Genomic DNA, 20,889 nt, shown 5'->3' with positions numbered 1-20,889 from the left:
GCAAGATCTCATAGTTGAAAAGCATATAACCCCATAGTGCTTACCCTAAAGAGAACATATTAGCAAATACCAAAGCTGGTACAGCAATACATCTCCTAATGGTCAAAGATCCATCATTTTTTTTTCTGGTGGTATTTGGGTTTGAACTAGGGCCTGTACTTTCTAGACAAGTGCCCTGCCAATTAAGCCATTCCCCTAGCCCTATATTTCTTAAAGTCAGTTTTCAAACATCCTCTCAAAATACACCTGGGTTTTCTTTTGACTGCCAATTACTATTAAAAGAAAAAAAAATGTATTTGCTGTTTCATAGCCAAGTATATAGGCTCATAAAAATAAGGATTTAAAAAAAACATGTCTGGTCTTTATATATTATAACTACAAAGTTAGATGAGAAAGAAGTGGGGTACGGAAAAAATAGAGCTTAGCCATTAAGAACATAGCTGTTAATTTTAATCTAGCAGAGTTAAAAGGCTTGGAGCTGGGCGCCAATGGCTCACATCTGTAATCCTAGCTACTCAAGAGGCTGAGATCTGAAGTTTGAGCTTCAAAGGCAGCCTGGGCAAGGAAAGTCTGTGAGACTCTTATCTCCAATTAAACACCAGAAAACTGGAAGTGGCGCTGTGGCTCAAATGGTACAACGCTGCTTTGAGCTGAAAAGCTCAGGGACAACTCCTAGGCCCAGAGTTCAAGCCCCACGACTGACACCAGGCCCCTCCCGCCCCACCCCTCCCCCAAAAGGTTTGAAAACCTTTTTGATAATGTAGCTATCTTTAAAAATGTATTTACAACTGCTAACCACAGTGCACAATTACAATTCAGTTTTGAATTTGAGACCTACAATTTGATTTTAAGTAGAAACCTTTATACTAGAATAGAAAAAAGTCTTGGGGCTGGGAAGGTGGCTCAGTGGTAGAGCGCTTGCCTTGCATGCCTGAGGCCCTGGGTTCAACTCCCCAGCACCACATAAGCAAAAAGAAAAAAGCCAGAAGTGGCACTGTGGCTCAAGTGGTAGAGCGCTAACCTTGAGCTGAAGAGCTGAGGGACAGCGCCCAGGCCCAGAGTTCAGGCCCCACGACCAGACCCCAAAAAAAAAAAAAAAAAAGTCTTTAGCAATGATTTTATAGAGGTATATTTTAAATATATAAATAATAATTTCATAGGGGTAAATTTGAGGCATATTTTAGAGCACAAAATTTTAAAAGAAGCATTACAAACTTAAACTAGCATTTCCCCCCTAATGTGAAATGCCAGATTCCAGGCTTTTTCAGTACACATATTATAACGTAAATGTTGTCATTAAAAGAATTAATCAATGAGCCGGGCGCCAGTGGCTCACATCTGTAATCCTAACTACTCAGGAAGCTGAGATCTGAGGATTATGGTTCAAAGCCAGCCAGGGCAGGTAAGTCCATGAGACTCTTATCTCCAATTAACCACCAGAAAACTGGAAGTGGTGCTGTGGCTCAAATAGTAGAGAGCTAGCCTTGAGCTGAAGAGCTGAGGGACAGCACCCAGGCCCAGAGCTCAAGCCCCACGGCCGACAAAAAAAAAGAATTAATGAATCTTTACAACTTTAATATTCTTAACTGACAACAGTATATATAAGCATGATTCTCCCCTCTTTCTCCTCTTTGTCCTCTCCTTCTCTTGGATGGGGTCTCACTATGTAGCTTCTTAGGCTGACCTCAAACTCTCATTCCTTCTGACCACCATCCAGCTGCAAAAATTGTAAGTGTGTGCCACCACTCTTAGTTTCAATTATTTCTTTTTTTTTTCTTTTAAAAAATTATCATTATCAAGCCGGGTGCTGGTGGCTCACACCTGTAATCCTACCTACTCAGGAGGTAGGATTGATCTGAGGATCACGGATCACAGCCAGCCCAGGCATGAAAGCCCAGGAGACTCTTATCTCCAATAAACCACTCAGAAAGCTGGAAGTGGCACTGTTGCTCAAGTGGTAGAGCACTGGCCTTGAGCTGAAAAGGTGAGGGACATCACCCAGACCCAGAGTTCAAGCCCCACGACTAACCAAAAAAAAAAAAAAATCATTACATTATCAAGTAGTTGTACAAAGGGGTTACAATTCCTTAAGTCAGGTTATGAGTACAATGCTTCTTGGTCAATGTCACACCCCTCCCTTTGTTCTCTCCCATGTACCCTCTCCCATCCCTACCCTCAAGTTACATAGTTCACTTTTTAAATGTACATTGAATATAGAGACTGCATTTGCTTCCCCAGTCCTCCCTCCCTGTGCCTATCCCCTTTGCACACTCCTCCAAACATGTTTCTAGTTCCCTATTAATTGTTAAGGAAAAACTTCTCTCAAAAATTTAAAGTAAGGACAGGAGATTTTCAAGATTATGTATAAGAATTTTTTTTTTTTTTTGTCGGTCATGGGGCTTGAACTCTGGGCCTGGGCCACTGTCCCTCAGCTAGCACTCTTCCACTTGAGCCACACACCATTTCCAGCTTTTTCTGCTTATGTGGTGCTGAGGAATCGAACCCAGGGCCTCATGCATGCGAGGCAAGCGCTCTACCACTGAGCCACCTTCCCAGCCCGTGTAAGAATTTTTTAAATGACATATTTTGCATTAGTTGTTCACTCTGTGAGCAAGTTATCAAGACAATAATACTCATCAAATTTTTAGCTAGAATTAATTTATTCTTGTGGTGCTGGGAATTGAACCTATGACCTTGCATTTATGAGACACATGCTCTACACAGTGGTATATCTGCATGCTGGTTTTATGTTTAAATAGTGGTATCAATTGCATATTTAGTAAACAGACAAAGCAAACACCTTTTCTACTATAAAATTCATGCTACTGAACAATTCTGAAAAGAGTGAGTATTTTAAATAATCTAAACTTAAATATTTGTTCTTAGTTTTATTTATTGTGCTAGTAGTGGGGCTTGAACTCGGGGCCAGGGCATACTTCTTAAGACTTCTTGAACCATACCTCCACTTCCAGCTTTTTGCTAGTTAACTGGAGATAAGAATCTCAGGAACTTTTCTTCCTGGAATGGTTTTGAACTGGGATCCTCTGGTCTCAGCTTCCTCAATAGCTGTAGTTACAGATGTGAGCCACTGGTGCCCACCTTATTTCTTAATTTTAAAAGTTAAAATATAATCTTTACTGTACCAATAAACCCAACCTATCATGTTAATTACAAATTTTAATGACAACTTCTGACATTTCAAAATCTTACATTTGTTCTCAGGTTCTATGATTTTTCAGTTTTATAAAAATACCTCTAAGTTCAATAAACTTCCAACTGAAAGTGAAAGAAGCTTTTAGACTTTTAAATGGAGAGTGAGTACAGTGCTCTATTCCTATTCCTAGCTTTCCAGTCAGCATGTCTGGGTAGCCACTCAGTTCTGTCACTGTCATCAGACTTCTTTTATGTTGCAAAAATTAGAAACACTTTTCCATTCCTGAGACATCATGAGCATGAATAATAGCTTCTGGCTTACCTCTGAGGCTTTACTAAAATAAATTGTGTACACAGTCAGCCAAATGCTTTATTTCCACATCCTCACTTTTTAATGGTTTTCTGGAGCCTCAGTGTATAGACCAAAACAACATTAGTGAAATAGTTTTCAAGTTCTGTTCTGTCACTTAGGTAGTTTCTTACAATGTTGGTAGCAGTAATAAACTGGTACTGACAGTTGAAATGAAATGTGAACAATAAGCCTTAAAATGTTTAAAACATTTGGCCTCTGGGAAATTTTATCTTAGGAAAAGAGACTAAATCAGAGAACTCATTAGATGCAAAGGTAATCATGCCATGATTTACACTAAAAAAATAAACAAAACCTAAATGTTCAACATCAACAAGAGGGTTAAATAAATTATAGTAGGCATGCCTAATAAACTAACACAGAACCACTAAAAAGTATCTTAACAATAACATGAAAATGTCAATATTATTCTAGTACAAAAAACAGGATTTGAATATGATCTATAAAGCAAAATACATTAAGTAACATGAATTATGCATAAAAGATAATCATTGAATCCTTTCTTTTTCCCCCTTTTTTGGGGAGAAAAGTCCAAACATTTTATAATGACTCTAAGGGGAACTTCATTTTTAAAAGCCATAAGGTCAGGAACTAATAGTTCTGGCTTATAATCTCAGATTCTATGGAGGCTGAGGCAGGAGACTCACATGAGTTCACAAGTTTAAGACCAGCATAAGCAATACCCCATGCAGTCTCGAAAACAAAACAAAAACCCCCATAACACTTGGATAAACCCATTTCCTTTACTAAATAGCTAATAAATTTCACTTAAACTACATTTTAAATTTTCTCTGGCATACAGTATTACAGTATTTCTTAATCTATTAATAGGGGATTTCTTTTGGCTCTTTCAGATGAGTGTCATGCCAAGACACAAAAATAAGGTATGATGATACCCAGTCACAGAAGTAGCAGGTTCATACAGAATAGGAATAATATTAGTTATGAAAGTTATTAAATTAATTCAGTTTTTACAGAAATTCACATAAGCAGTTCTTGGTTTAAACTGTCTTAAATAACTGAAAGCAATCTATTTTAGGAAACTATTTTTATATTAAAAATCAGTGCTATTTTTTGAGGGAGAAGAGAAGCTATAAATCTTAATCAAGTAAACTGTGGAAAAATTTATTCTTTAATGTACCATCAAGGCACACTTTAGTGCTATTTTGGCTAGGCCAAAAGTTTAGCCTCCACAGGAATCATTTGGAAAGCTGCTTCCCATGAAATAGTGGGATTTTTCCAACTAGTTACTCCAGTGTTCTGTCTGCTTTGCATTTTTTCCTCAATGAAATAGGACAATTAATAAACTCTGGTTGCAGTAGAGAGCCCAAGTTTCAAGAGCAGCAATATTATCTTTGGATCTGGTTTGAGGGACATGAGTTATTCAAACATGGTTCAATTCTCAGAAAGCTGGCCATTTGGAATGTGTCCTTATTATTTTGAAATTCTTTTCTTTCTTGTGTTTTCCATCATTTTCCTCTCGCTTTTTTTTTTCTTATGGTATCCATGAAGGTCATATAGTTGAATACTCACCAGGCAATTTGTATAGCTACTAGCGATCTTTTTTATTTAAACATCCCTGTACTAACTAAATGCAGGATAATGTAAGAACTCTATGTGGTAACAGCAAGTAGAATGCTATAATACTGGCAACAGAAGTTGTAAAGCATAGAGACAATCCCAATATACTACTTAGCTCTGCAGCAAACAATATTTATATCATATCTTCTACATGTTCTGCACTACTTCCAATTTGGGGACTGAACCTATAGATTAAAACATGAACAAGCCAGTATAGGTGGTTTACACTTGCAATCATAGCTGCTTAGAAGGCTGAGATGTGAGAACTGAGGTTGGAAGCCAATCCAGGCAGAAAAGTCTGTGAGATTCTTATCTCAACCACCAAAAAGCCAGAAGTAAAGCTGTGGTTCAAGTGGTAGAGCACTAGCCTTAAGCATAAAAGCTCAAAGACAGTGCCCAGATCCTGAGTTCAAGCACCAGGACCTATACATAAACAAAACAAAAAACACACGAATAATTTTAAAATGATTACAAGTCACAAATACAGTCATCTATGTCAGTGGATAGATTAATGCACCTGAGGTAAACTGTCACATTTTGGGAACCCTTCTTAACCAATTAAGAACTGGACATGGTGGTGAATGACTGTCATCTGAGCTATGGAGGATGCATTATTTAAGGGTTGGTCAAGATCTACACTGGCCTGGGCATAAACATGAGCCCCTCTTAACAACAAAAAAATGATACTTGTGGCTAGTGTCTATAATATTAACTACTAGAAAGGTTGATACCTGAAAAGCAAGTTCAGAACCAGCAGAAGGCAGACAAATCTGAGAGAATCTTATCTCCAATTAACTAACAAAAAGACAGAAGTGGTAGAGTCAGCATTGAGTTCAAGAGGGTGGAAGATGGGGATGTAGGGAGTGGTGGGAGTGTTAGGGACCTGGCTTAAGTGGTATAGAGCCTCTGCCTAGAAAGCCCAAGGCCCTCTGCTCAAACTCCTGTACTACTAGAAAGGAATTATAAATAAATAAATAACAGGGGCTGGGAAGGTGGCTCAGTGGTAGAGCGCTTGCCTTGTATGCCTGAGGCCCTGAGTTCGATTCCTTAGCACCACATAAGCAAAAAGAAAAAAGCCGGAAGTAGCGCTGTGGTTCAAGTGGTAGAGTGCTAGCCTTGAGCTGAGGGACAGCGCCCAGGCCCAGAGTTCAGGCCCCACGACCGGACCCAAATAAATAAATAAATAAATAACAGACCATTATTACTTAGATTTAGAAAGGCAAGCCCCCAAAGAAATAAAACTGAAACTTTCTTACATGCTGCTGATTCTGGGAAATGTAACTAGAAGTGGGGAAGAATACATAGACAATTGTTTCAAGTCCTGTTCAAGTACATCTGTACATGTATGTTTAAGCATGTAATACTTCTATAGATAAAAAGTTAAATTTTTAGCTCCGAAGACCTACCTATCCATTTTTATAGCCCAATAACAAAAAGTTCAGCTTCTCACAAGGAAGCATTTATTCTATTAAAGCAAATATTATGAAGGAATCACATACATGAGTAGAACACACACAGTCTAGCCTAAGGCTTCTCAATTTGGCTGCTACATTTTGGTATATATAATTTTTTTTGCTGTAAGTGCTGTCTTGTGTATTATAGCATGCTAAGTAGCATCTTTATTACTTTATTACTGGACTTTACTACTGGGAACCAACACCACCTCAACCTCCTAATCCCCATCCTTAGGTATGATAATAAGAAATGTCTCCAGACATTGCCAGTGGCTTGGGGGAAGCAGAAATACATTTGAGAATCTTCAATAATCCTTCCACTTGAGAATCTTCAATAATCCTTCCCTCCCTCCATCCCTTCCTTCCTTCCTTTCCTTCCTTCCTTTCTCCCTCCCTCCCTCCCTCCCTCCCTTCCTTCCTTCCTTCCTTTCCTCCCTCTCTTCCTCCCAACCTCCCTCCCTCCTTTGTCTTTCCTTCCTTTCCCTCTCTCCCTCCTCTTCCTCCTACTCCCTCTCCCTCCCCCTCTCTTTTTCTTCTTAATTTATTTGTGCAAGAATGTCCCTGGAGAAGTTTGTTACATGAGGATCAAGTGGCTGAAAATCCAGCCCAGGTCATGAGTTTGAATGTTGCTTCACCGGAGGTCTCTGGGTTTTCTCCCAGAGACCTGTTCATGCATATTAGCAGTGCTGAGCCACTGTGAGGCAGCCAGCCAAAATCATTCTGGAACTTTCTTCAGCATTATTACCAGGATTGAGATCAGAAAAAAAAACCATTCCATGCCAGTTTGTCAGTGACTAGTTCCCTCTCATTTCTCAGCCCCTCAAAGAAAGTATGTACTAGCACATGTTCTCCAAGCAGACCCCTGCTATTGTTGGAATTCATGATCCCTTTTCTAATATAAGCAATCTTTCATGATCCCTTTTCTAATATAAGCAATCTTTTATTTATTTTTTTAAAAAAAAGGATGAAGCCAGATGCTGGTGGCGTATGCCTGTAATCCTAGCTACTCGGAAGGATGAGATCTGAGGATCATAGCTCAAAGCCAAACCAAGAAGGAAAGTCCATGAGCCTCTATTCTCCAATTCACCACCTAAAAGCCAGAAGTGGAGCATTGGCTTAAGTGTAGAGTGCTAGCATTGAGCAAAAAAGCTCAGGGACAGTTCACGCCAGGGACCAGCACAAAAATAAATAAATGAAAAGGATGAGAGCATATGTAATCAACTGTTGGTTTATTAAACTATGCTTATTAATCAAAGTATAAAGTATTTTTTAAATGAGATGAAAATAGAGATTGGATAGCTGACTATAACTTCAAATAAATACCCACAGTGAGCTATGATTTTGTAAACAAGAATTTATAATCTCTCAGTCAGTGAGAGCTTCTCAGAACTAAACGAAATTCACCATGACCTTAAAGGAATTCATAGCTTTCATGATAGCCAGACAAGAGTTAGGCAAAACAAAACAAAACAACTCACTCACTGTGAGCTTTCTTGAGAAATGTTAATGTCCACCAGATCATGTAGACATTGCACAACGTATCCTATAAACTACAGAAACTATTTTCTTTTCTTTTTTTTAGCAGCATTTCAGTATTAGTATTGTGCTTGTTAGTCAGGTGCTCCAAAGGCAATTTTGTTGCTTTTTGAAAATCTTGCTATATAACCCAGGTTAACCTTGAACTCACTCTTCTAAGTGCTAAGATTACCACACCTGGCTATTTTTGTCCTGCATGTTATTCTTGGAACTTATAAAATATAATCCCTCCATCTTTCTTTGTAATAGTATAGTTTGCAATTGGAGCCTTTTGCTTGCTAGGTGAGAGCTTTACCACTTGAGCCAAGTTCTCCCTGCCTTTTTTTCCTTGTTATTTTTTCAAACATGGTCTTCCATTTTTGTCTGAGACCAACCTCAAACTACAATCCTCCTACCTGTGCCTCTCTCATAGCCAATACCACAGGCACACATCAACATGCCTAGCTTATTGATTAACATGGAGTCTCACTAACTTTGCCTGGGGTTGGACTTGGACCACAATCCTCCAAATCTCCACCACTTGAATAGATAGAATTATAAGCATAAAATCAATCCCACCACACCTTGCTATTCTCCTCCATAGTTTTAATACTGCCATCTATTCATCTCCCACCTAACCAGTTTTTATTAAATATCCTCTGTATGTCAAGCATATGGTAGATGCTATGAAAATCATGGCTAATAGTTTGAATATAAACTAAATTTTCCAGGAATATAATTACCATCTAAATGCAGGAAACACTCTTTTAACTTGTTGTGCTTGGAACTTTGTCAAAAACTGATCCTAAATAGAAAATCGTATCACCAACAATATGTTCTTTATTTAACTGGTAGGGCAATACATTATGTGGAAGTAGTGTATTATTTTCCTATGGCTGGCACAGCAAATTACCACAGACTTGGTGGCTTAAAATAACATTCTCTCACAGTTCTGGAGGCCAGAAGCTCAAAATCAGTTTCACTGGGTCAAAACTCAAGGTGTCGGCAGGACCACACTCCCTCTGAAGGCTTTGGAGAGAATCCATTCCATGCCTTATTCAGCTTCTGGTAACAGCTGGAATGCCTTAACTTGTGGTCCTATCAATCCACCTCTGCTTCTGGTCACATAGCTGTTTTCTCTTTTGCCTGAGGCCTTCCTCTGTGATACAGGTAAACAAACTTAGAGTCTGTCAGAACAATCTCTCCATCTCAACACGTTAAACTTAATCACAAGTACAAAGGCCTTTTTTCCAAGTAAGGTAACATTCACTAGTACTAAGGTTTGAACTTTGGTATTGTGCTTGTATGTGAAGAGACCAATATTCAATTGACCACAGATAAATTATAAAATCAATGGGCATTTTATTTCAGATAGTAAAACAAGAATTTAGAAAATATTACAAAAGAGAATGTTGGTGGAAGCATGGCTAAGTGGTATAGTGCCTGCCCAGCACAGGCATCATGCTCTGAGTTCAATCCTCAGTACTACCAAAAAAAGTAGGAGTTAGAGGATAGAGAATCACTGCTCTGGAAAATCTTAACTTAAAATAACACTCATAAAGGGCCATTCAATACTTACTAGACATTAGAATCTTTATCATAAAAGAACGGTAACCTTCTTTAGGAAAAGTACAATAAGGAGACTGTATTCATGTCCTTGGAGAAAATGAATTTTCTGGGCTGTAGAAAGGACCAAATTCTCTTTGGAAGTAATACTTTGTTAATTCTCTGACTCTCTTCAACAAGTTGAGGGGCTTCTCACTGCCTCAGCAACGGTCCCATTTTCCTTAGTATCTAGACTTGTTTACCTCTTCACTTTCAATTTTCTCTTCTGTAACTTATGTAGTACTTAAAAAAAAAACAGTACTGGGGTTTGAATTAGCACCTCAAGCTTGTCTAGAAAGTGCTCTACCATTTGAGCCACTCCCCCCATGCAAACCTGTTTGCGTTATCTTCTACATAGGATTTATCTTCTACATAGAATCTTGCATTCTTTTGCCCTGTGCTGAAGTGGTCCTCCATCCTCCTATCTATGCCCCCACTATAGCTGGGACATGTGCATACCCCAATACCCAGCTTATCTGTTGAGATAAGTTCTAACGTTTAGCCTAGACTGGCCTGGAACTATGGTCTGTTTGATCTCTGTCTCTTGAGGAGCCAGAATTTACCACTGTGCCTGTCAACTATTTTTGCTACCTTGAATATGCAATATATTCTTTCATACCTTTGGGTCTGGGAATATAGCTTAGTGATAGAGTGCTTTCCTAACATGCATGAAGCCCTGGGTTCGATCCTCAGTACAACATGAACTTTTATACCTTTGTATGTGCTAAAATATTCTTAATGGTAAAATGGACTTGCAGAAAATTATCAAGAGAATAATATTTTAAAAGTTGGCATAACTGGATTTCTGATCACCCATATGGTATCTTAGTATGAATTATTTAAAAATTATGTTGAATTTTAGGAGGCACTCTTCAAACATGGAAACTGATTTCCTTCCATTATACTATCTTTTATATACTATTCTATTGATAATTTCCCATTGGTTCTTTTTACCCATTTTTTCTTTGTGGCATTCCTGTGCTAACATATAGGACCACCAGGCTTGATTTCATTTTCTTAACGTTCACTCCCATCTTCAAGGTTGTTAATCTCTCCAAACTCCCAAACACCCACATACATCCAGAAAGTTTCTTTGATTCTTCCAACCCAACTACTAAATTAATTTTATTTTTTACTTCTAGAATTCTTACTCTTGTTTCAAAGATGCAATATCTTCTTTCAGTTCTCCAAAGCTAGTAAATAGGCATCACTCCCTCTATCATTGTTCTTCATCCTCCCTCCCCCTTTCTCAAAGCAATTTCAACTGATTTACTGTTCTCTTTGTATACATGCATATAAAGAATTTTCACTGTCTTCATTCACCCTTCCCCTCAGATACTGTTTAATTGTCTGATCTTTTTTTTTTGGTGTATATTAACTATACCAAAAGGTTTTATCACAGTATTTCACACATGAATTATATTATAAAGTTCTCATATGGTCTCTGTATTATGTTTTCTCTTTTCCTCTAATCCCTTCCCATACACATACACATAAACACAGGCTTTGTGTTTTCTTCATTTGCATTTTTAGAGCTTCTCAACAAAAGTGATCGAAGTTCCCATATGCCTCCTGCTCTTCAACATCATTAGGATCTTATATTAGAATAGACACTTGTCAGAACCAAAGAATCTACTCTGCTATGTCAGCATAACACAAAGTTTATCATTTACCGCACAGTACTTTTTTGGTACTGCACATTCTGTGAGTCTTGACCAATGTGAACTTCTGTTATAATATACAGTCACTGCTTTGTCCTGTAAATATTCTGTGCTCTGCTATCCATTCACGCTTCCCTCCTAACCCCTGGGATCTGTTGTGCTTTTTACTGCCTCTAGTTTCACCTTTTCAAGGATATTATACCATTAGAACCACATAGTCTTTAGGGGCCATTTTCTGCATTAATTGTAGATATTTAAAGTGTTCAACGTCTTAATATACATAATGAAAGTATTATGGCAAGGAAGGAAATTCACATATCCATCCTCTCACAGATACCTTTTCTTTTTTCTTTCATTTCCTTTCTCTCTCACAGCAAATTTCCAGTAAACAGAATTGACTGTAGTCATCATGCTGTTTATTAAATCTGCATATTTGTTTATCACATATAACTTTGTATCTTTTTTTTTTTTTTTTTTTTTGCCAGTCGTGGCTCTTCAGCTCAAGGCTAGCGCTCTACCACTTGAGTCACAACACCACTTCTGACTTTTTCTGCTTCTGTGGTGCTGAGGAATCGAACCCTGGGCCTTGTGCATGCGAGGCAAGCCACCTTCCCAGCCCCATAACTTTGTATCTTTTGATCAAAGACTTCTCATCCCTTTCTCATTCCTCCATGTCCCTGTAAACACTGATTTACTGTTTTTATACTCTAAGATCCCACATGTGAATAAGAGCAGAGTCTTGGTTTCAGTATTCTCAAAACTCAGAACCCCCATTAGCTAAGACATTCCTTCAGTTTGTAGACTTTCATTTGTTTTCAGTATGATGACCTTGCCCTAACTATATCTATAAATCTAGAGTATTTCTGATTTACCTTGTACAGCTTCCACATTTCTATACTGGTGGCGAAGTAGTAGGACATTGTATATGAATATAGACTCAAGTCAAAGGCATAGGGCTGTTGTCACATTCAAACATCAGCTCTAACTAACCAACTAGTTGTAAAATAATCTCTTAGTGCTTCAGTTCCCTAATCTCTAATATTCATATAATAATACCTACCTGAAACAATTTTTATAACACTAGCTCCTGTGTGCAAACCTCTATATGAAGTAAAAAATAAATATTATCTTTAAAGAAGCTTAGGTTTCCTTAGGACAGAAAGTTAAGGGAATATTTAGGCCATGTTAAGGGAATTAAGGACATGGACATCTTGAAGGTTGACTGTCAGCTCTAGAGAATATAGTACAAAGGTTTTAGGAGTCAGATAGTGGAAGAGGTGACAGCCATAAGGGATGAGTCTGGCAACGAAGGATTAGATTCTTAAAGTGACTAACAAAATGAAGATAAATATTATTATTTTTTCTTTTTTTGTCGATCAAAGGGCCTGAAGTCTAGGTGTGGGTGTTGTCCCTCAGTTCTTCAGCTCAAGGCTAGAGCCCTACCACTTGAGCCACAGTGCCACTTCTGGCTCTTTTCTGCTTATGTGGTGCTGAGGAATCGAACCCAGAGCCTCATGAATGAGAGGAAAGCACTCTACCATTGAGCCAACTTCCCAGCCCTAAATATTATTTATTAATGCAAATGGCCTTGAGGAATACATGAGAATAAGGGTTTGGGCAAGAACATGCAGAGTTCTAGAAGTCATTCCCTCTGCTGATGGTAATGTGCAGTCTGGAAGAAGGTATCTATGGCTTTAATCTTAGAGCATGACATGCTCCCACAGAATAGCACTGAGCTGAGCCAGCTGTCCTGAGCCTGAAGTACCACCTCTGGTAATCCTTAGAGATTTTGTCCTGGTAAACATTATAATAGAGCTGGTCGTTTTACAAGGACTTGCCATTTTATGCACATTATTATTTTAGTCTCTTAACAATACCAGGAGGAAAAAGTTCTCATGGCCATTTTAAAGACAGCAAACTAAGGCTAGAGAGAATAGCTACCTTGTATAACACCTCAGCTCTCAAGGAAAGTACTAGTAGGCCTTAATCCTGCATAAAATCTAATATAGGAGAACTTCATGTGAAGAAATTTCTTTACATTCTCTGCACTTTATAGCTCCAAAGAAAGAAGACATTACTTTGTAAAGACTTGTATAACTATTTCTCTGACCAATGAATATAAACTGAAAAGTGTACTCTTTTATGATAGCTACATGTTATTTGAACTCTAGTCTCCTACAAACAAAAAACAAATTAAAGGCCTACCTCCACAGAGAACTCAATCAGCAGAAGACAGGTACATCAGTATGCATGAAGAAGTTAGTTCCTGGACCCAAGCAAGCTACAAAAACCAAAGAAAAGGAAAAAAGAAGGAGAAACAAATGTTTTCACAGTATATGCCCCACACTTACAGAAAAGAACAACAGAAATCCAGGATCTGAAGGAAGGAGATTAGCATTATTTAGAAATTTTTACAAATTGAATACAATTCCTATACAATGGAAATTAGTAACACATTTCTGTCGGTGAAGATATAATTGCCATACTGGTTTCTAAATTAATCTTTAACAGAATTAAAGTCTTAATTTTTAATGGAACTTGTTAAAAGAACCTACTGTAATGCTGGGAAAGCTATCTTAAGTTTTTTTTTTTCATACAAACAAACAAAACTTCAAAATTAACATTCCAGTCAGGTTTCAGCAAGATTTATAAGCACCATTACCTGTAGCTATTAGTCCTGAGTTCAGGAAGCTATTGTGAGTAACTTTACATTGTTCCTTTAGCGTTTTCAGCTTCAAGACATTCACCAAGAACAACAGCAGGCATTTGTAGTATGGATGGCAGAATATGAGTAAGGACAGTTATGAACAATGTGGCCTATATTGGTTTTGTGTAAGAATTACCTGGACCACTTATTAAATAATGTTCATAAACAAGATAACAGGTGTTACTGATACAGAAACCAGTTTTAGGAAAACCAATAAAAACAGTTGTTTTAGAAATTATTTTTCTAAATCAGTTTTCAAAAATTAGGTCAAGGCTTATCTGCAGTTTCATTCCAGAATAATGCGAATTATTATTTTTTGTTTGTTCTGGGCAGTATTGGAGTATGAACTGAAGCCTTGCACTTGCCAGGCAGGTGCTTTATCTCACAAGCCAATCTCCCAGCCCCAAAATCCTATTTTTAAGAAAATCTATTTTGTCTATTTATTTTGCTTCTAAAAGTCTGAAAGCCACTAGACCAAATAGAGCAACTCAACCACTTAGGAATTAAACTCATGATTTGGCATCAAAATAGGCCTAACTCAAAAAATAAGAGAGAAAAAAAAAAAAGAGCCAGAGTCGATAGAATATTGGGTAATGCCAAAAGGAAAACCCTGTGTTTTTGTTATTCATATAATCTTATTTATTGCAACTTAAAAGAACTTAACTCATAGTAAAGTTCCAAGTGGAAAAAGTATACACAGATATATTGAATTAATTGAACTAAGGAAAACCTACCATATTCTAGACTTGTAAGTAAAAGTACAGCTTTACAGTCTTTCTTTCTGCAGTTTGAGCCTCTGTCTCACAGACTAACATGCATAATATAGACAGTAAATCTTGGAGGTGGTCTCCTTAAAGAAATGATTACTTAGGAGAAATACAATTAGAAGCAATGTCTGTTAACTGGTTCCTCAGAAACATAAAGTTTAGATCCTCTAAACAGCTTCTGAGTGTCTCCTTAATCTATGCTAACCCATGTTATTATACTGTGTTTTGTGAAGGAAGGCAGGTAGGAATGCCAGTTTCCACCTCCCAGCCCCTCTGGGTATTCCCTCATAAGATGGAGCTTAAATATCTTGGCCTTTTGAGATATTCTTCATTTCCACCACCTTACCAATTGATAATATTTGTATGCCCACTGAAAATTAATTTTGTGCCTGTGTTTTGCTAGAGTTTTGTGTGTTTTGTGGTGCTGGGGTTTGAAATCATGGCCTCATTCATGTTAAACATACTCTATTACTGAGCAGCACAGTAGTCCTAGAAATTAGCTTTGAGATATCAAATCCTATATGTAAATACAAACTCAAGGGATTGTTTCATCAAATAGCAAACTATTTTTACTTACATGTCTGAATACACATGCTAAGCAGGAGATGGACTGAGTAAGAAGCCAGGAAAGCAACCATCAGCAGCAAGAAACTAAAACAAAAATGAACACGTGATCAAGGGCTGTGAGTATAGTTTATGTGGTAGAGGGCCTGCCCTACCAAGTGCAAACCTTGAGTTCAAACTCCAGTGCTGCCAACAAAAGAAACATTTGGTCAAATCCTCTCTAAAGTTTCTTTCTCTTGTGGTATATTATCATAAAAACAAATTTCTTCAATGATGATCACAGGGACTAACTCTGAGTAGAATTATGGTCATTAAAGTAATTTAAAGTAGTGTTTTCTGCTTTTATGTATTTACTAAATATTATTTAAATAACAACACATAAAAAGAAATGAAGGGGGAAAACTAAGTTTGTTTAAGACACAAATTTCCTTATTTTGCATTCCTATCTGCTGACTGCTGGTTCAGCAATGGAATGGTCATAACATTTCCCTTTTCTGATTGATTTTTCCAATTCTATGTCTAAACAGAAGTTTAGTCATGAAATACCACTATCCTCTTTGGGTTTTTTTTTTTCTCACCTTCACTTCTATTCCATTGATGTGGACCTTTTTGTGTGTGTCAGGGGCTTGAACTCAGGGCCTGGTCACTGTCCCTGAGCTCTTGCTCAAGGCTAGTGCTCTACCACTTTGAGCCACAGTGCCACTTGTAGATTTTTCTGAGTATAGTATTGGAGATAAGAATCTCACAGACTATGGGCTGGGAATGTGACCTATAGTAGAATGCTTGCCTAGCATGCATGAAGCCCTGTTTTCAATTCCTTAGCACCACATAAAGAGGAAATACCGAAAGTGGAACTGTGGCTCAAGTAGTAGAGTGCTAGCCTTGAGCAAAAGAAGCCCAGGGACAGTGCTCAGGCCCTGAGTTCAAGCCCCAGGACTGGCAAATAAATAAGAATTTCACAAACTTTCTGCCCAGGCTGGCTTTGAACCTCAAACCTTTGAATCTTAGCCTCCTGAGCCAACAGTGCCCGGCTGGGCATTATTTTTTTTTTAACCTTATCTTCACCCATCACTAATTGTATTTCCTAGCATCTGCTAAACACTTTCTACACCAAACAAAACAAGGAAACTAACACACTTCTAATGACACAATCTGAAAACACTGCAATGTAATGACTGGGATCCTCTCATCTACATGATGAAAAGAAGCAACATTCATACTGTCCTACTTGCTCTCAGGAAGATACTGGCAGTACAAGCTTCTAGCTACATAGCTGCCCCCAGTAGACTGCCCAACATGAAAAAAATTCTACCTTTGTATCCACTTAATACTTTTAGAGTAAGTATAGCAAGTAGCAAGCAGCTATTAAATGGACATCAGAGACCTTACACAGTAAAGGTTTAGCATCACCAAAAGAAATTTGATTTGATTCATTGGATCCACATTCAAAGGTATATAATTTCATGTAAGACCCTAGTAAATAAAACATGATCCATACATGAAACATGACATTTTTCAAAAAAAAAAAACAAAACAGAAACTAGGTCCTCTGATTATGACTTGCCTAAGGCATTACATATTGTTGTGAATATATCCCATTTTAAAATCAAGTTAAGTTACTTGAAACTTGCTTTGTTTACCCAGAAATTTTTTTTAAAACCTGACTCTTCATTTTAAATTTTATAGTAAAATAAATCTGATTTTACTGACAAGAATGGACTTTGTTCATTCTCTTCAACATAGTGCTATGCTACATGCTAAGCATAAGGAATATAATTTTAATAGGGAAGTTAACTGCCAAATAAGTCATTATAACAAATTGCAATGACAATGAATATACAGAATTTACCTATGGGACGACAGAAAAACCAGGACAGTCTTTATTTTTGGACTAACTGGCCCATGAGCCAATTCTTTTTTTTTTTTTTTAATTTTGTTTTTGGGTCCGGTCATGGGGCCTGAACTCTGGGCCTGGGCGCTGTCCCTCAGCTCTTCAGTTCAAGGCTAGTGCTCTACCACTTGAGCCACAGCGCCACTTCTGGCTTTTTTCTTTTTGCTTATGTGGTGCTGAGGAATTGAACTCAGGGCCTCAGGCATGCAAGGCAAGCACTCTACCACTTAGCCACCTTCCCAGCCCCCCATGATCCAATTCTTGAAAGAACAGCAAGGTATAGATAATAAGCCTGGCCTCAAAAAGACCACTTAAGAGGAAATGAAGAATAAAAAGATTATGTGCTTTATTTGCACTAAAAAAAAAATAGCTACTCATAAGGAAATAGCATGGCTGACAAATTTTTATTCATTTTGGCCAATTTGACAGACATGAATAAGCTCAATAAGCCCCCTCTCAAAGTTCTAAAACAACAAATTCTGTTTTTAAAAATTCACCACAGTGGGCCTGGGAAGATGGCTCAGTGGTAGAATGCTTGCCTTGCATGTGTGAGGCCCTGGGTTCAATTCCTCAGCACCACATAAGCAGAAAAAGCCAGAAGTGGTGCTGTGGCTCAAGTGGTAGAGCACTATCCTTGAGCTGAAAAGCTGAGGGAGTGCCCAGGCACAGTGCTCAGGCCCCAGGACTGACAAAATAAATAAATAAATCACCACAATTTTAGATTAAATAAAACTATAATTATGCATTGCATATCAATGTTTTGGTCAATGAATTTTAAATAAAACAATTCCCAACAGATCTTGTAAATTGTTATCACTGAGATATAATAGCTGTACTAACATCATTACTCTTATGTTGGTGATGCTGATGTAAACAAACTTACTGTGCTGCTAGTCGCAAGTGTATACAATTATGGTAGTACATATAATTGTACTAATAATAAGTAATTGTGTAGTACACATAATTGAAATACACATAACTGACAAGCACAGTAAATGACTGTGTGCTTTATGTACTTACTATATTTTTGTTATTATACTTATGAGAAACCTGTTAAATGCTTAGCATTCCCACACAAGTCCTTGAAGAGGTGTTCCAGAGAAATCACCGTGCTCATAGTGTTTCACACATTATTGTTCCTGGAGACTTCCAATAGAACAACATGTGGAAGTGGAATACAGTGTGTGATCTTTACCCTGTATGGGCCTAGGATAAAATGCATTTGTGACTTAGTTTTTGACAAAGCTTTAAAACCAAAGTATGAAAATAAACTTTTACTAGAAAAAGCTTAGCAAACAAGGGTATAAAGAAAATTTTATTTGTGCAATATTTTTTAAGCTAAGCATTATAACAAAAATTTTCAAAAACTTACAACTTTACAAAGTGAAAAGGTTATATTAAGCTAGGGGTAATTTATTATTGAAGAGAGAAAGCAGTTTCTTACAAATGTAGTGTTATGTAGCCTCACTGTACAGTGTTAATGAAGTGTATAATGGTGCACAGTAACGTCCTTGGCCTTCCAATTCATTCATCACTCACTGCCTCACTCAGAGCAACTTCCAATCCTGTGCATAAGCAAGCTTCATTCTGGGTAAGTGTCCAAAGGCATATTACATTTTTATACCATAATTTCACTATATCTATCTTTTCTTTATGTAAATGTTTTGATATACAAATACCATTGTATTACAATTGCCTACAGTGCCAGTGCAGTAACAGTAGCCTAGGCGCAACAGGCTGACCCACACAGCCTAGCTGTTCAACAGGTTATATGTCTAATTTTAAGTATACTATATAATGTTTGCATAACAGTGAACTTGCCTAAAAGATTTCTCAGAACATATACTCTTTATTAAGGGGTACACACCTGTATATAACCTACAAAGTAGCAAAAGTAGTAGCAAAACCTCAAAACTTAATTAAAAATACAATATAATAGCTCCTGGAACTGATCTTTTAATTTCTCAATATATAACCAAAATGGGGGGGGGGGGGGAGGCAGCAAAATGAGGTTTAAAAAAAAAAAACACTCACCTAAATCCAAGGATACCAGTATTTGCCATCACATAAGCTAAGCCAAGAATGCCAGTTCCCATGATGGCATTCATCAAATTAAAGACTGAGAAGCCAAATGAAACTCCTGGGGATCCCTGTCTGCGAAGTTCCTAGAATTTAAATTTTAAATTTAAATTTAATAGTATTAGGTATTTGAGTAGTGAAGAACAAATTTATCACGAAATTACTGAAAGAGTATGTCTTATCTTTGCAAACCACCAGGCTTTGTGTTACACGCTAGATGCCTAACCAGAGCTGATTTTCTTCCCTTTTCTTTCTACCTCTTATTAGGGCAGATCCAGGAAGCAAGTTTTCCATAAAAATCGTATCTATCAGTACAGCTACCCTGTAGACTGCAGGAAAAGCCCTGACCTAATCTTGTGACTTTACGAAGTGAAGATAAACTAGGAATTGAGCTGGGAATGAGAAAAAAAAAGGACAGGCCTCGGTTCATGTGATTCCTGAATAATCCCTGAGTCAGCGTGTTAGTGTCCACAGCTGTTCTTCCTCAATTACAAACACCAAAAAACGAATCTTTATTTATATACTTAATGAATTTCAGTCTGCTTAACTGAAAAGATGGTCAGGAAGACCTCTCAGTGACAATAAATATAGATATAGATATTGCTCTGACAAGTTTATCTCTGAAAACCTCCCTCTCCCAAAATAGCACGTGAAGGCAAACCCATCAGCTGTTAAAATTCCAGTTATAAAGTGGAGTGCCGGGACAAGGGGGGGGGGGGGGGTGTCGCTCAGTGGTAGAGCCCTGCCTTAGCAGTGCGAAGTCCTGAAAGCCTGGAGCTCTATCTCCAGCATGGGTGCGGGGGGGGGGGGGGGGAGGGGAGGGGAAGCGAAGGGGCCCCAGCCAGGGCTTCGGCTCCGGGGTGTACTTGGTGCTCATTACCTCTTTTACCTCTAGGGATCTCGGTACTAAGATGTAAATAACCCACCTCCCGTTACTAAGTCGAGAAAAGAAACATCTTGCAAAGACCGTTCACGACGTGTGAAGGGAACTGGAGGGTGACCACGCTACTAGGGAAGTGTTGAGTCACTAAACCCTGGAGGGGCTGCGCCGCCGAGGGTCCCGCGGGCGCCTCTCCCGCCGGGGGCGTGGGGCTGCTGTCACGGTCCCAATGAGGCGGGCCGCCCCGGAGGGCCGGCGGCGGGCTTGGGGCCCCACGCCGGGGGCCAGGCTCCGGTTTCTCCCCCGTCCCCGTGCCGGGTTCCTGCGGCCCCGGGCTCCTTCCGCAGGCCCCGGAGTGGGAGCTGGGGGAGTTGGGCGCCCGCGCGCCGCGGAGCCCACTTACGTTGCCTAGCAACGGGCTCAACTCTTCCGACGCCGCCTCTTCAGGTAGCTGGGCAGAGATGTACCACCCCGGCTCCGCACTGGTGCTTCCCCACGACGCCTCCATGTAGCTCCTTCGCCGACCACCAGGTCCATCCGCGAACCTGGACTCTGTCCGACGCCCCCGAGGTCAATCGCACCAGAGGCGGAGTTACGGGCCCGACCCTTCCGGGTTTAAGGACGGCGTCAGCGCGATCTGATGACGCGCGCCCCTTTCCGCG

General features: G+C 38.7%; 1 protein-coding gene across 1 annotated transcript in view; it reads right to left on the bottom strand.

Annotated features, from left to right (window-relative positions):
* The window catches only part of Slc38a6 (solute carrier family 38 member 6), a 64,594-nt gene extending 43,752 nt beyond the window's left edge, over positions 1 to 20,842 (bottom strand). Inside the window, exons 1-3 of the mRNA XM_042682596.1 lie at positions 20,631 to 20,842; positions 19,303 to 19,433; positions 15,391 to 15,464 (exon numbers count right to left, since the gene is read on the bottom strand). Of these exons, the coding sequence (XP_042538530.1) occupies positions 15,391 to 15,464; positions 19,303 to 19,433; positions 20,631 to 20,735 (310 nt within the window). The 5' untranslated portion in view covers positions 20,736 to 20,842. The remainder of the gene's footprint in view (positions 1 to 15,390; positions 15,465 to 19,302; positions 19,434 to 20,630) is intronic.
* Positions 20,843 to 20,889: the final 47 nt, after the last annotated feature.

This window comes from Dipodomys spectabilis, unplaced genomic scaffold, assembly GCF_019054845.1.
Source record: "Dipodomys spectabilis isolate Male_0828 unplaced genomic scaffold, ASM1905484v1 ptg000073l, whole genome shotgun sequence".
Classification (NCBI taxonomy): Eukaryota; Metazoa; Chordata; class Mammalia; order Rodentia; family Heteromyidae; genus Dipodomys; species Dipodomys spectabilis.
This window is presented reverse-complemented; position numbering and strand designations above follow the sequence as displayed.